The sequence below is a fragment of the Equus asinus genome, chromosome 14 (genome assembly GCF_041296235.1).
Source record: "Equus asinus isolate D_3611 breed Donkey chromosome 14, EquAss-T2T_v2, whole genome shotgun sequence".
NCBI lineage: Eukaryota > Metazoa > Chordata > Mammalia > Perissodactyla > Equidae > Equus > Equus asinus.
The window spans coordinates 13,862,773-13,876,500 of NC_091803.1; the positions used below are offsets into that span (position 1 = coordinate 13,862,773).

A 13,728-nucleotide genomic window follows, 5' to 3' on the forward strand; every position below is an offset into this window, starting at 1 on the left:
ATTAAAACTCAGCGTCTGGCGCCTCCTCAGCCGCCATACTTGAGCTTACGGGAACTCGCAGAGGACAAAATCGCGCGCGCTTTTCCGATTTTTATTTTTTCCGGAGTGAGGCAAGACCTAAGGCGATAAAGCTAGGTCCAAGGTAAAGAGCAGCTTCTGTTAGAGTGAGGTATAAGCAAAACCGATAGCTTCTGGAGGGTGACGGGTGAGGACGCACCACCCGAGACGAGCGAGGCGGGGACCACAGACGCCTAGGGCCCCGTGCGTTCACGCTGGAGGGAAGGTTGGGCGATACCATCTTCGGAAGGGGGGTGAGGGCGATACCACCGTAAGGAGGCGGGAGGGGTGGGGTGGCCGAGAACTGAGATTTGGAAGGTGCCGCTGGGCCGAGGCTGGGCCTGTGTGGGAATCCAGAGGGAGTGCACAGTCGCCCACAGCCCCATTTCTTTTCCCCAGCCCGTCCCTCCCCTGCCATGAGCAGTCTAGTGCAGACCAAGCCGCTGCGTGGGGAGACCCCTCTATTGGTGCCCGGCGGCCCATACTCCGTGGTGGTTCTGCTGCAGGGCTACGCGGAGCCCGAGGAGGGCGACGCCGTGCGTGCCGACGGCTCCGTGACTCTTGTCCTGCCCCAGGCCTGGGGCCCTGCCTCCAGCCACGAAGAGCCCCCGCCCAAGGGTGGCGAGGCGAAGAGCGCCCTGGAGGAGGCGGCCCGTGGCCCCATCCTCGTGGACACCGGGGGCCCCTGGGCTCGCGAGGCGCTTCTGGGGGCCCTGGCGGGGCAGGGCGTGGCCCCTGGAGATGTGACTTTGGTGGTGGGGACCCACGGGCACTCGGATCACATCGGGAACCTGGGGCTGTTTCCCGCGGCGTCTCTGCTGGTCTCGCACGACTTCTGCCTCCCCGGGGGCCGCTATCTCCTCCACGGGCTGGGGGAGGAGCGGCCCCTGCGTCTGGGGCCCGGGCTCGAGGTGTGGGCCACGCCGGGCCACGGGGGCCAGCGGGACGTCAGCGTTGTGGTGGCGGACACAGCCCTGGGCACCGTGATGGTGGTGGGCGATGTGTTTGAACGCGAAGGGGACGAGGACTCCTGGCAGGCGCTGAGCGAGGACCCGGTGGCCCAGGAGCGGAGCCGGAAGAGGGTCCTAGACACTGCCGATGTGGTTGTGCCTGGTCACGGAGCCCCCTTTAGGGTGGTCAGGGAAGCCTCGCAGCCAGAGACAAAGGATCCAGGGAACAGCCGGCAGGATTCCGTGGTTGGAGACAAGGAGCCCACAATGCACGGATAAGCCCTGGGAGAGACTGGACTCCTGTCAGGGAAGCCACTCAGCCAAGGACCTGACGTCCCGGAGACGGAGAGGACCCGGACAGCCAATCAGAGGACTCAAGGTGGTCACTTCCAGCTCCTCTAGGAGGCCAGCTTTGCAGCGAGGATACAGTGCTCTTGCCAGTGCTGTCGCCAATGTCACTGTTTCTGCAACCAAACTGACCCCAAGGACTGGCTCAGCTGTGTGCCCCGTCTCGGGGCTTCATTAGTAAAAGTGAGAGAATGTTCTTGGGAGGGTCGTCTAAAATAAAAACAGGAAACTGCATGGAAAATCGTACTGCCCTAATGTAAATATGAAGTATTAATAGCGATAATCATGCAAATGTAATCAGCAGCTGCAACACTTCAACGGGTCGCTTTGGCCGATTGTCTGTTTCTCCTAGGATGCTGTTGCTGAGAAAAGGTTAACACCTAAGGCATCTGACTTTAATTTATTCATACATTCCTTCATTCAATGGGTATTTGACACTTGTAATGTCTCAAGCACTGCTCTAGGTCATGGAGATAAAAGAGTGAGCAAGCTGGAGAAACTCCTGTCCCTCATGGAGATTATGTTCTACTGAGATGTACAAGTAAACAACAACAGTAACAGTAGTAAACCATATAATTACAGGTTGTGGTTAGAGATATGAAAAAAGAAAGCAGGGTGAGAAGGGGAGAGTGTGCTGGGGTGGAAGGGTGGTCAGGAAAAGCAGAGTCGAGGTTTGATAAGAACTGAACGAGAAGAAAGCAGGCCATACAAGGATCTGGAAGATAGGCCTTCCAGGCACAGAAATAGCAGGTATAAAGGCCCTGAGGCAGGACAGCTTGGCCTGCTTGAGCAGCGAGAAGACGGTGGGTTTCAACTGCAGAGTGCCAGGGAAGAGTGGCAATAGGTGAGGCTGCAGAGTTAGGCAGGGCCTTGTGGACCATGGGGAGGGGTTTCCATTTATATTGAGAAGCCTTTGACTTTTGAGCAGGCTAATGACCTAATCTCACATGTTTTAAAATTACCATTTGTTCTGAGTGGAAAAGTGGTTGGAATGGGGCAAGAGTAGAATTGGCTGTACTAGATGGGAAGCTATTGCACTCCTCCAGGTGAGAGAAGTTGATGGCACCTCCCCTTATTCCAGAAGTCCTGTTATGGCTGTGGCCTCTTCACAACTGTGTCCCAGTCCCCAGGCCCTCCAAACACACCTGCAGAAGCACTCAGGTGGGGCAGACAAAGGAGAGGAGGAAGTCCACCTTATTGTGGATGATGAACCGCCCTGGGTGGATGTTGGGCAGGGCCAGACTGCCAGCGTTTCCCAGGCATCCACAAAGGCCACACGGAGATCAGCAAAGGCAGCTTGGAGGGGCTGGTTCACCTGGAGGGTGAACCAGTCACTGCTGTACATGGACTGGTCGCTGATATTGGCCAGTTTGATGACCACAGGAGTGTCGGTTCCTGGGCCAGAAGCACAGCCACGGCTGCCTGGATCCTTGCCAGTCATTGCACAAAGATGGATGGAGGGGAAGTGGTGAAGTGGGTGCACTGTCATGGAGTGGAGGCCTCTGGCCAGGCCCCCAAGCTCCTGGGCCATGGTGTGCAGGGAGGCTACTGGGGTGTGGAGGGGCCAGCTAGTGCAGCAGTATGCCCTGAGTGGTCTTCACGGCTGTCAGGGGCCTCAGCTGATATGTGGCATGTGGATCCACCAGGTTCAGGGCTGTGGGGAGGCTGAGAGAAGAGGAGATCGGTTATTTAGAGCTATGCACTCTCAACATGTACAAACAAAAATTCCAGTTTTGACTTACTTCCCAGAACATAGGTATTCTGCCCATGACTCAGGCCTTGTCGTCTGGAACAATACATCCCTTTGGCCACACTGATTGTCTCCCGGATGGACAGGTCGTCTAAGTTAGTCCAGTTTTGGTAATCTTAGGGTTTTTGCTGGAGCTAGTGGAAAAAAGCATAGTTCTTTCCTGCAAGACTGACATGGGATGATGGGTCATATTGCCACCTTGGAAGAGCCACTGCTACTGGGGCCACCAAATGGAGACCAGGAATGAAGCTAAACAGAAGGGGGCAGAAGTGAGTAGTTGAGAGAAACAGACCTGATGACCAGATTGGGCACTGAAAGCCAGATCCACTCCTTAACTCTTTAGTGACTTGGGCCAATTAACTCCTTTCCTGCCTAAGCTGCTTTGACAGTCACTTAGAACAAGAGGAGTTGAATGGATGCAAACACTGGAGGAAATGATCCATTACAAGGAGGCAGTGAGGATGCTGTGGAGAAGGGTTGATAACAGGGAAAGCAGTGCTTAAGATATTAGGAGACTGGGCTCAGAGCGACTGTCCTCTTAGAAGTTCCTTTCAAGCTTCTTTTTTGGAAAACTCTTAGGGAAACTTGAGCTGTATGATTAGATTCCTCTACTCACAAATATTCAATGGCTCCACGTGGCCTGTAGAATAACCCAAACTCTCACCCAGTCCTCTTCAAGGCAGACTCTCCACTCCAGTTTGGCTGGACTGCCTGCTGCCTTCCAGACACGCCTGCATCCTCCTTCAGATACTCCCACCACTGCCAAAGTGTGGAGTTCCCCACCATGTGGATCTGAGCAGCCAGCCAGGCAGCCCAGGATGCTGTCAACAGTGGAGGAGGAGCATCTGGAGCAGGACAGTGAGCACCACAGATTTCAGTGATAGAAGCCGGAGAGTTTTGAGACCAGCTCAGAGCTGCATGGGAGCCATGGGGACAGGGCTATAGGAAAGGGAAAAATGGAACAGCTAAATTAATAAAAAGAACTAACATTTTTTGAGTGTTTACTCTGTGCCAGGTGCATGTACTTTAACCATCCTCTTATATTAGATGGGGAAATTAAGTGAGGTGAGCTGATAAATGTCAGAGCATGCATGTGAATGCAGGCTTCCAGACTCCACTGCCCATCCCTTAACCACTGCAGGGAGAGGCTAATCTCAGTTATGGACAGAACCCTCCAGGTGGGCTAACCTCCACCCCTAACTATCCCAGATGCACTCACTCAAGTTGCTGCTTCTCTTGGCTGCCATCTGGCTGTGGATCAGAGAAAGGCTCTGAAGGAGAGCTTTGTCACATTCCTGAAGAGACAAGTGTCTGTGACAAGAATGAAGATGATGAGGGCTGGTGGTCAGTGTGCTCTGCTTCAGTGGTGTGGGTTCAGGGGCTTAGTGGTGTGGGTTCAGGGGTTCAGATCCTGGGCATGGACCTACACCACTTGTCAGCCATACTGTGGTGGTGACCCCCATGTAAAGTGGAGGAAGATTGGCACAGATGTTAGTTCAGGGTTAATCATTGTTATGCAAAAAAAAAAAAGAGGAAGATTGACAACTGATGTTAGCTCAGGGCTAAGCTTCCTCAGCAAAAAAAAAAAAAAGTCAATGAATGAATGGTGTATCAATTAGCTTTTATTGTGTTACAAACCACTGCAAATCCTAGTGGCTTAAAAACACAAATATTTATTATTTATTACAATTCTGTGGTTCATCTGGATTGTCTTGGTGAGAGCTGAATGGTCCATAACAGCCTCACCCATGCATCAGGTGCCTCAGCTGGAATTGGTGGAATGGCTGGGGCCGCTCTCCACATGGTTTCTCAACCTCCAGTAGGCCAGCTTGGGCTTGTTCACATGGTGGCAGAAGTGCTCCCAGTGTTAGAGCAGGAGCTACAAAGCCACTTGAGGTCTAGGCTCAGAAATTGCACAATATCCCTTACCTCACATTCTGTTGGTCAGAGGAAGTCGTAAGGCCAGCCCAGACTCAGGGATAAGGAAACGGCCTCTACCTCTTGACAGAAGGAGCTCCAAAAGATCTGTGGCCATTTTCGTTGTTGCAATCTACCATAATGGCTGTTCATGAGTTGGTGATGCTGAAAGTTCACCATCTCCAATTTTAGGTAGGTCTTAAATGCAATCTTTTTATGCCTTCTCCCATGTCCCAAAGCAGTCCTGTCAATCACACCACACCATTCCCTCCTCAGCCCCAGAAGAGAGCAGCACTTCTGACTTCACAGAGAAAGCAAAGACCATTGTCTCAGCCTTCTCTGCTTAAGACACCTTACCAGAAAACTCATCAGTATCTGCACCCAGGCTGTACTCCAGAAGAGGAGCAGTCCCCCACTCTCCTACCAGACATTTTCTTTATATCCTCACTGATTCCTTTTCAGCATTTTCCATTCTCTGGCTCGCTCAGTCTGGCTCCGACCCTGACCACTCCACTGAAAGGGCTCTGGACGAAGTTGCTCATGAACGTCATAATTGCCAACTCCACAGGACACTTAGTGCTCATTTTACTTCACTGCCCAGCAGACTTGACATTCCGTCTTGAAACTTACATGCCCCCTTGGCTTCCTTGACCATACCCTACTCTGTTCTGCACTTACTGCCCACTTCCCTCTCAGTCCATACTGGGGGCTCTTCTTTCTCCTCATGCACCTTAAATAAAAATTTTTGTTGTTGATTGGTCATAAGAACATCTATAAAATAAAATGTATGGAGAACCATAATGCAACAGACCACCCAATTTAAGAAAAATATATTGTCATTACTTTGAAGTCTCCTTACTTTTTTCTCCAATCCTATTCCTTTCCTGGTCCCTCAGAAGCAACCAGTATCTTGACTGGGATGTTTATCATTTTCTTGAATTTTTTTGTGGTCTTACCATATGCATTTGCATTTCTACACAAGGATTGTTTTTGTATGTTTTTGAACTTAAAATAAATGAAATCGTATTGTAAATATTCTTCTACAACTTGCTTTTTTTCACTCAATATTATGTTCCTGAGGTTTGTTCATTTATTATTTTCGCATGCATAGTATTCACTTTCATGAGTAATGACAGTGTTGGGAAAACTGGATATCCACATGCAAAAGAGTGAAATTGGACTCATCTTACCATACACAAAAATTAACTTGAAATGGATTAAAGACTTAAATGTAAGACCTGAAACTGTAAAACTCCTAGAAGTAAGCATAGGGAAAAAGTTCCTTGACACTGGTCTTGGTCGTGATTTTTTGGATATGACACCAAAAGCAAAGGCAACAAAAGCAGAAATAAATAAGTTAGACTACATCAAACTAGAAAGCTTCTGTACAGCAGATGAATCAATCAACAAAATGAAAAGGTAACCTGTGGAATGGGTGAAAACATTTGCAAGCCATGTATCTCATGAGCACTTAATATCCCAAATTTATAAAGAACTCATACAACTCAATAGCGAAAAGTCCAAAAAACGCAATTTAAAAATTGGCAAAGGACATGAATAGACGTTTTTCCAAAGAAAACATACAAATGGCCCAGGTTCATGGAAAGTTGCTCAACATCACTAATCATCATGGAAATGCAATCAAAACCACAATGAGATATCCCTTCACACCTGTTAGGATGGTTATTATCAAAAAGACGAGAGGTAACTAGTGTTGGAGAGAATATGGAGAAAAGGGAACACTTGTACACTGCTTGTGGGAATGTAAATTGGTACACCCATTATGGAAACAGTATGAAGTTTCCTCAAAAAGTTAAAAATAGAGCTACCATATGATCCAGTAATCCCACTTATGGGTATATATCCAAAGGAAATGAAATCGGTATCTCAAGGAGATATCTGCACTCCCATGTTCATTTCAGCATTATTCATAGTAGCCAAGATGTGGAAACAACCTAAGTGTTCATTGACAGATGAGTGGATAATGAACATGTGAGATGTATGTGTGTTTGTTTATGTGTGTGTATGTACACGCACACATGAATATTACTCAGCCTTAAAAAGAAAATCCTGCCGTCTGTGACAACGTGGGTGAACCCGGAGGACATTATGCTAAGTGAAATAAGCCAGACACAGAAAGACAAATACTGTATGATCTCATTTCTATGTGGAATCTGAAAAGTCGAATTCATAGAACCAGAGAGTAAAATGGTTACTTCCAGGGGCCGAGGAATGGAGGAAATGAGGAGATGTTAGTGAAAGGGTACAAATTTTCAGTTATGAGTAATTTATGGGGATCTAATGTACAGCATGGTGATTATAGTTAATAATACTTTATCCAGACTTGAAATTTGCTAAGAGAGTAGATCTTTGTTCTTGCCGCACACACAAAAATGTAACTATGTGGGGTGATGAATAGGATAATTAGCTTGATTGTGGTAATCATTTCACAATGCATACATACATTAAGTCATTATGTTGTACACCTTAAGAAGTCACGTTGGGGGCTGGCCCCATGCCCAAGTGGTTACATTCGCGTGCTCCACTTTGGGGGCCCAGGGTTTCGCTGGTTTGTATCCCGAGTGCGGACATGGCACCACTCATCAAGCCATGCTGAAGCAGCATCCCACATAGCACAACTAGAAGGACCCACACTAAAGATATACAACTATGTACCAGGGGTGCTTTGGGGAGAAAAAGGAAAAATAAAAAAAAATCTTAAAAAAAAAGAAATCATGTTGTACAACCCAAATATACACAACTTTCATTTGTCAATCATGCCTGGGGGAAAAAAGAATAAAAAAACAAACACAAGTCAGAGTTTATTTAATATTAGGTATTGAAATGACAAATTCAACTCAAAGCTGCTAACAAGAGCAAAAGACTAAAAGAAGAAATTGGAAAGAAGAAGGCCAAACAGTAACCTATGGGAAAGATGGTTGTAAGGCCCCAAAGAATGTAAAGAACAGATAATGGATCTAAGTCATAAACATGTTTTGTTCTGGGTAAGTTACCTCTATTAACACTAACACCTTATGGTTAATCTAAATGTGACACAAACGAGATCCCTTGTTCATTAATTTGGTATTGAATTTTCTATTAATTTGGTACTGGATTCAGAGGTTACCAAACTGGCATGAAAGAATCCCAGGCAATAGTGGGATTCTCCAAGGAAAATTAGTATTTGCTTCTGCCAAAAATCTAGGCCAATAAGTTCCTAGACCCTGTTAAACTAACACAGCCTGAGATTTTCCAGACCACTCTGGTTTGTGAATTTGGGCTGCACATCCACCTGAGGGCTGGCTCGTGGGTATCAATTCTCTAGGAAGACATTTTTCTAACCACTCTGGACCATGGTCCGTCCACGACAGTCAGGTTCTTTGCTGTCTTCTGGTTAGGTGTAGGGTGGTGGTTTCTAGGTCACACAGTTTGAAAGAGTAGAATTTGGAGACTCTGGCTTTATGCCGGTGTGCTGTCTCCTGTAGGACTACCCACATTGTCCAAGGCTCCCCACATTGTCTCCTGCTCTTGGCTTCCTGAACACCCATCTCAAGTTTGCTGAGTTTGGTAAATGCCCCCAAGGGGAAAGCAAGCTTCAGTGGTCTATTACCACTCTGGTCTCTAGGTTCCCAGTCTCACTAAGTTTTTGCCTTGTGATAATTCCTTTAAAATTTGACAGGTTATTAATACATTTAAAGATATGAAAAATATTTTTTTCAAAAAATGTTTTTGGAGTTATAGAAGTATAATTTGCATACAGTAAAATTTACTCTTTTTAGTGTCATAACTACATATTTTGACAGTCACATGTAGTCATGTAACTGCAAATACAATCAAGGTATAAAACATTTCCATGACCCCAAAAACTTCCCTCATGATCCTTTGTAGTCATTTCTCCCCCTCCATCTCCAGCCCCCCAGCAACCACTTGATCTGTTTCCTTTTAAAAGAATTTTACCTTTTCCAGAATGTCATATAAATAGAATCATAGAAAATGTGGTCTTTTGAGTTTAGCTTCTTTTCACTTAGCACAATATGTTTAAGATTCATCCATGTTGTTACATCTAAAAGTGATCTGTTCCTTTTTATCGCTGAGTAGTTTTCCATTGTAAGGATGTATCAGTTTGTTTATATTGGGGTTGTATTTGAAGGATATTTGGGTCATTCCCAGTTTTGAGTGATTATGAATAAAGTCACTATAAACACTCATGCACAGGCTTTTATGTATGAGCATAGTTTTCATGTCTTTGGTGCAAGTACCCAGGAGTGTGATTCCTGGGTTGTATAGTAAGCGTACATTTAATTTTATAAAAACTGCCAAACTGTTTCAGAATGGCTGTACCATTTTGCATTCCCATCGACAATGTTTGAGAATTCCAGTTACTCCACATCCTCGCCAGCATTGGTTTGTCAGAAAAGTCGTTTTTACTGGGTATAGCACTCTGGGTTGGTAGCTTTCTCTTTCAGCACTTTAAAGATGTTATTCCTTTTTCTTCTAGCTTCTGACCTGAGGCTGTAATTCTGTTGTAATTCGTATCTTTGTTCCCTCCTTATGTAAGGTGTCGTATTTTTCTTATGGCTATCTTCAAGATTTTTCTCTTTCTCTTTGGTTTTCATTGGTCTAAGTATGATGTGTTCAGGTGTATATGTGTGTTTGTGTTATATGTGTTATTATTGGAGTTTACTAAGCTTCTTGGATCTGTGGGTTAATAGTTTTTATTTTTGGAAATTTTTTAGCCATTGTCTCTTCAAATACTTCTGCACTACTCTTCTCTCTCTTTTCCTTCTGGGATTCCAATTACCTGTATGTTAGACCTTTGATTATTGACCACAGCTCTTGTATGTTCTGTTCTCTCTCTCCTCTTGTATTTCAGTTATGCTACTTTTTTAGGGACCTATCTTCAATTTCCTGGAAATACTCTTTGAAATCTACTGTGGCATCCTGCTTTCATTAGATTCTCTAAAAAATCCCAACTGCCTTGTTGGAGTGGACCAGTGGCACTTGCACCTGGGCCTGACCAGCCCAGAGCTGGGAGAAGGACAACAGGTATGTGCCATTCTCCAGATCCGAGACATCCCCAGGGATCCCTGCCTGCAGGTCAGGTCCCAGCACCTGTACCCAAAACAGATCCCCACTGTGGATCTTGGGTATGTCCTGGTGGTGTCTGGTCACAAGTACGGCCTCCAGGTAGCCTCCCAGGGCATTGCTGCCCTGGGCAGGACCTCTCAGGTGTTAGGTGGAGGTCTGGGGGCTGGTGGAGGTCCGAAGTTTACCCTTATCTCCCAGAGTCAGAGGCTAGTAAAGAAGATGGGTCAAGTCTGAGAGCTCTTGGGGGAGACAATTCAAGAGAGAGGCAGGTTCTGTGGATTTGGAGAGAGATTTAGAGAAAGAGTGAGGTCCTGGGGGCTGGTGGATAGTACTGTCAGGCTAGGACAACTTGCAATAGAGGATCTGTGCATAGATAAAGAAGAATCTATCAGTGGTTTGTGTTTCCCTCACTTTTTTCTGGGAAGGAGATTTTGCCTTACCAAAGCTAGTCCCCCTACCAGGTAGGACCCAGAAGTCCTGTCCTGCCTGCACAGGCTGTCTGTCACTCATCAGCCTTGTGTCTGAGTCACCACCTCATTGATTTGAAGGTAATAGCTGTTCTTTATGGGGTTTGTTTGTTTGTCTTTGGCTGAGGAAGATTTGCCCTGAGCTAACATCCGCTGCCAATCTTCCTCTTTTTGTATGGGAGCTGCTGCCACATTATGACCACTGACAGACAAAGGGTGTAGGTCTACACTTGGGAACTGAACCCAGGCTGCTGAAGCAGAGTGAGTTGAACTAAACCACTAGGCCACTGGGACTGGCCCATAGCTGTTCTTTATGAAGGAAAAATTTATGTCCATAGGTTTTTTCTGGATAAAAGAAAGAAAAATAACAATGGTATCATCTCTGCCTTCTTATAAGAATGGCCTTCTTGCTTTCCAATATCTCCCTCTCACCTGCAAAAAACAATAACAAAAAGATAACAAGAAAAAGTCATTTGGGGAAATTGAGAAACCCAATTCTAAAAATGCGTGGATCAAAGAAGAAATACAAATGGATATTAGATAACATTATGATCACATGGTAACTTGGGGGAATGCAGTTAAAGCAGTGCTTAGAGGAAATTTTGTAGTCTTAATGCTTCTATTTGAAAAGGAGAAAGGCTGAAATGGACTGAGCTGTATATCTATTTCAAAATGTTAGGGAAAAAAGGGCAAAATAATCCACAGGAAATGGAAAGAAGTAAATAACAAATACAAAATGAGCAATTTCATAGAAAACAAACATAAAATAGAAAGGATAGACAAAGCCAAAATGTGGCTCTTTGAAAAGACTCACACAATTAACAAACTTCTGACAAGATTTATCAAGAAAAAAATAAAGAAAGCAGGAGTGGGCCAATGTCAGAAATGAGAAAGGAGACATAACTGTAGCTGGTGCAGATATAAAAAAACATAATGTCTGTGGCAATAAATTTCAATATTTAAACAAAGTAGACAAATTTCTAGATAACTGTGCCCAAACTGACTCACAATGAAGTAGAAAACCTATTATAACCAGTAAAAAAAAAAAAGAACCAGTAGTCATTTCCCACAGGAAAAACTATAGGCTCACTTGGCTTCACTGGTCAGTGCCATCTAAAATTTAAGAAACAAGTAATTCCAAAATTGCAAACATCTCCCAGAGATGAGAAAAAAGATGGGTAAACTCCCCAAGTCCTGTTATAAGGCTGGCATTGCCCTGGTGAAATCTAACAGGGATATTATGAAATAGGAAAATTACAGGATACCTTTCCTTATGATCATAGACGCACAAATTCTAAACAAAATATTAGGAAACTAAATTTAGCAATGTATAGAAAGATAGCACATCCCGACTAGGTCGAGCTTATCTCAGAAATGCAAGCTTGCTCTTATATTAGAGAAATAGCTTGGGTTGTTCATATCTTCTATAGTTATGTGGATTTTTTGTCTATTTAATTTAATAATTAAGAGAAGGATATTAAAAATAACCACTATGGTAGTGGACTTATAAATTATTCCCTGTCATTCTAAAAATTTTTTGCTTTTTAAATTTGGATGCTATTTTATTAATGCATTCTTTAGAATTGTAATATACCCTCAGTGAAGTGAATTTTTATTATTTGGTAATGACCTACACTATTCCTAGTGGTTCCTTTTGTCTTAAAGTCAATTTTTTCTTGTATTGCTATAGTTAAGTCAGATTTATTTGGTTGCAGTCTGCCTGACATATTTTTTCTTTCTTTTACTCCAGGCTTTCCCTCTTTTTATGCAGTTTGTTTGTCTCTTGTAAACAAAACATAGCTCTATTCTTTTCCAAACATTTTATTATGGAATTTTCATGATATACAAATAAAGAAAGAATAATTCAATGAGCCACCATCAACCAGTTTCAATAATTATCAATTGAGGCCAATCTCATTTCATTTATATGTCTACCCACTTCCTCTCCCTCTTCTCTATATTATTTTGAGGCAAATACCAAACATCAGATTATTTTATCCCGAAGCATGTAATATTTATATATTTTATCTGGAAGCATTTGAGTACATATACTGTGTGTACTTACATATACACGTATAACAAGCATATACTTCAGTGCGCACTAAGAAAACCTTAAAAAAACATAACCACAATACCATTATCACACTTAAAGGATTTACCAATAATTCCTTAATATCATCAAATATCTATTCACTGTTTAAATTTCTCTGATAGTTTTTTTAAAGACTGTATTTTTTAAGAGCAGTTTTAAATTTATAATAAAACTGAGAGGGAAGTACAGGGTTTCCCATATACCCCCCGCCCCCACACATGCATAGCTCCCCCTACTCATTATCAGATTCACTCACTAGAATGGTACATTTACCAAAGATGAACCCATATTGACACATCATAATCACCCAGAGACCATAGTTTACCTGAGGTTTACTCTTGGTGTTGTGCATTCCATTGGTTTGGACAAATGTATAATGATATATATCCATCATTATAATATCATATAGAGTATTGGCACTTTCCTAAAAATCCTCTGTACTCTGCCTATTCATTGCTGCTCACTGCTACCCCGTCTCCTGCAACCAGTGGTCTTTTTATTGTCTCCATAGTTTTACGTTTTCCAGAATGTCATAAAGTTGGAATCAAACAGTATATAGCCTTCTCAGACTGGCTTCTTTCACTTAGTTATATACACTTAAGGTTCTTCCATGTCTTTTCACGGCTTAATACCTCATTTCTTTTTAGTGCTGAATAATATTCCGTTGTCTGGATGTACCACAGTTTTTCTACCCATTCACCTGCTGAAGGACATCTTGCTTGCCTCCAAGTTTTGCAAATTATGAATAAAGCTGCCATAAGTATCAGTGTGCAAGTTTTTATGTAGACATAAGTTTTAAACTCCTTTGTGTAAATACTAGGAAGTGTGATAGCTGGATCTTATGGTAAGAGTATGTTTAGTTTTATAAGAACCATCAAACTGCCTTCCAAAGTGGCTGTACCATTTTGCATTCCCACCAGCAATGAATGAGAGTTCCTGTTGCTCCACATCCTTGCCAGCATTTAGTGTTATCAGTGTTCTGGATTTTGGCCATCCTAATAGGTGTGTAGTGGTGTCTCATTGCTGTTTTACTTTGCATTTCTCTGATGACCTATGATG

At 43.8% G+C, this 13,728-nt stretch overlaps 1 protein-coding gene and 1 pseudogene across 2 annotated transcripts; one reads left to right on the plus strand and one right to left on the minus strand.

Annotated features, from left to right (window-relative positions):
* The first annotated feature begins 15 nt into the window (after nucleotides 1–15).
* MBLAC1 (metallo-beta-lactamase domain containing 1) lies at nucleotides 16–1,845 on the plus strand. Of its 2 annotated transcripts, none has more exons than XM_014835890.3 (2): nucleotides 16–142; nucleotides 457–1,845. In XM_014835890.3, exon 2 carries the CDS (start codon nucleotides 474–476, stop codon nucleotides 1,284–1,286), a length of 813 nt encoding a protein of 270 aa, XP_014691376.1. In that variant the 5' UTR covers nucleotides 16–142; nucleotides 457–473; the 3' UTR covers nucleotides 1,287–1,845. The 2 variants fall into 2 exon arrangements, with proteins under 2 accessions (XP_014691376.1, XP_044602237.1); XM_044746302.2 differs by having other exon boundaries at nucleotides 77–283.
* A 532-nt stretch (nucleotides 1,846–2,377) lies between these two features.
* Nucleotides 2,378–5,140, minus strand: LOC139040247 (NXPE family member 3-like; annotated as a pseudogene).
* Nucleotides 5,141–13,728: the final 8,588 nt, after the last annotated feature.

Bases quoted from the DNA above. Each gene is read 5' to 3' on its own strand.
- MBLAC1 (XM_014835890.3), top strand. From the start codon at position 474: ATGAGCAGTCTAGTGCAGACCAAGCCGCTGCGTGGGGAGACCCCTCTA.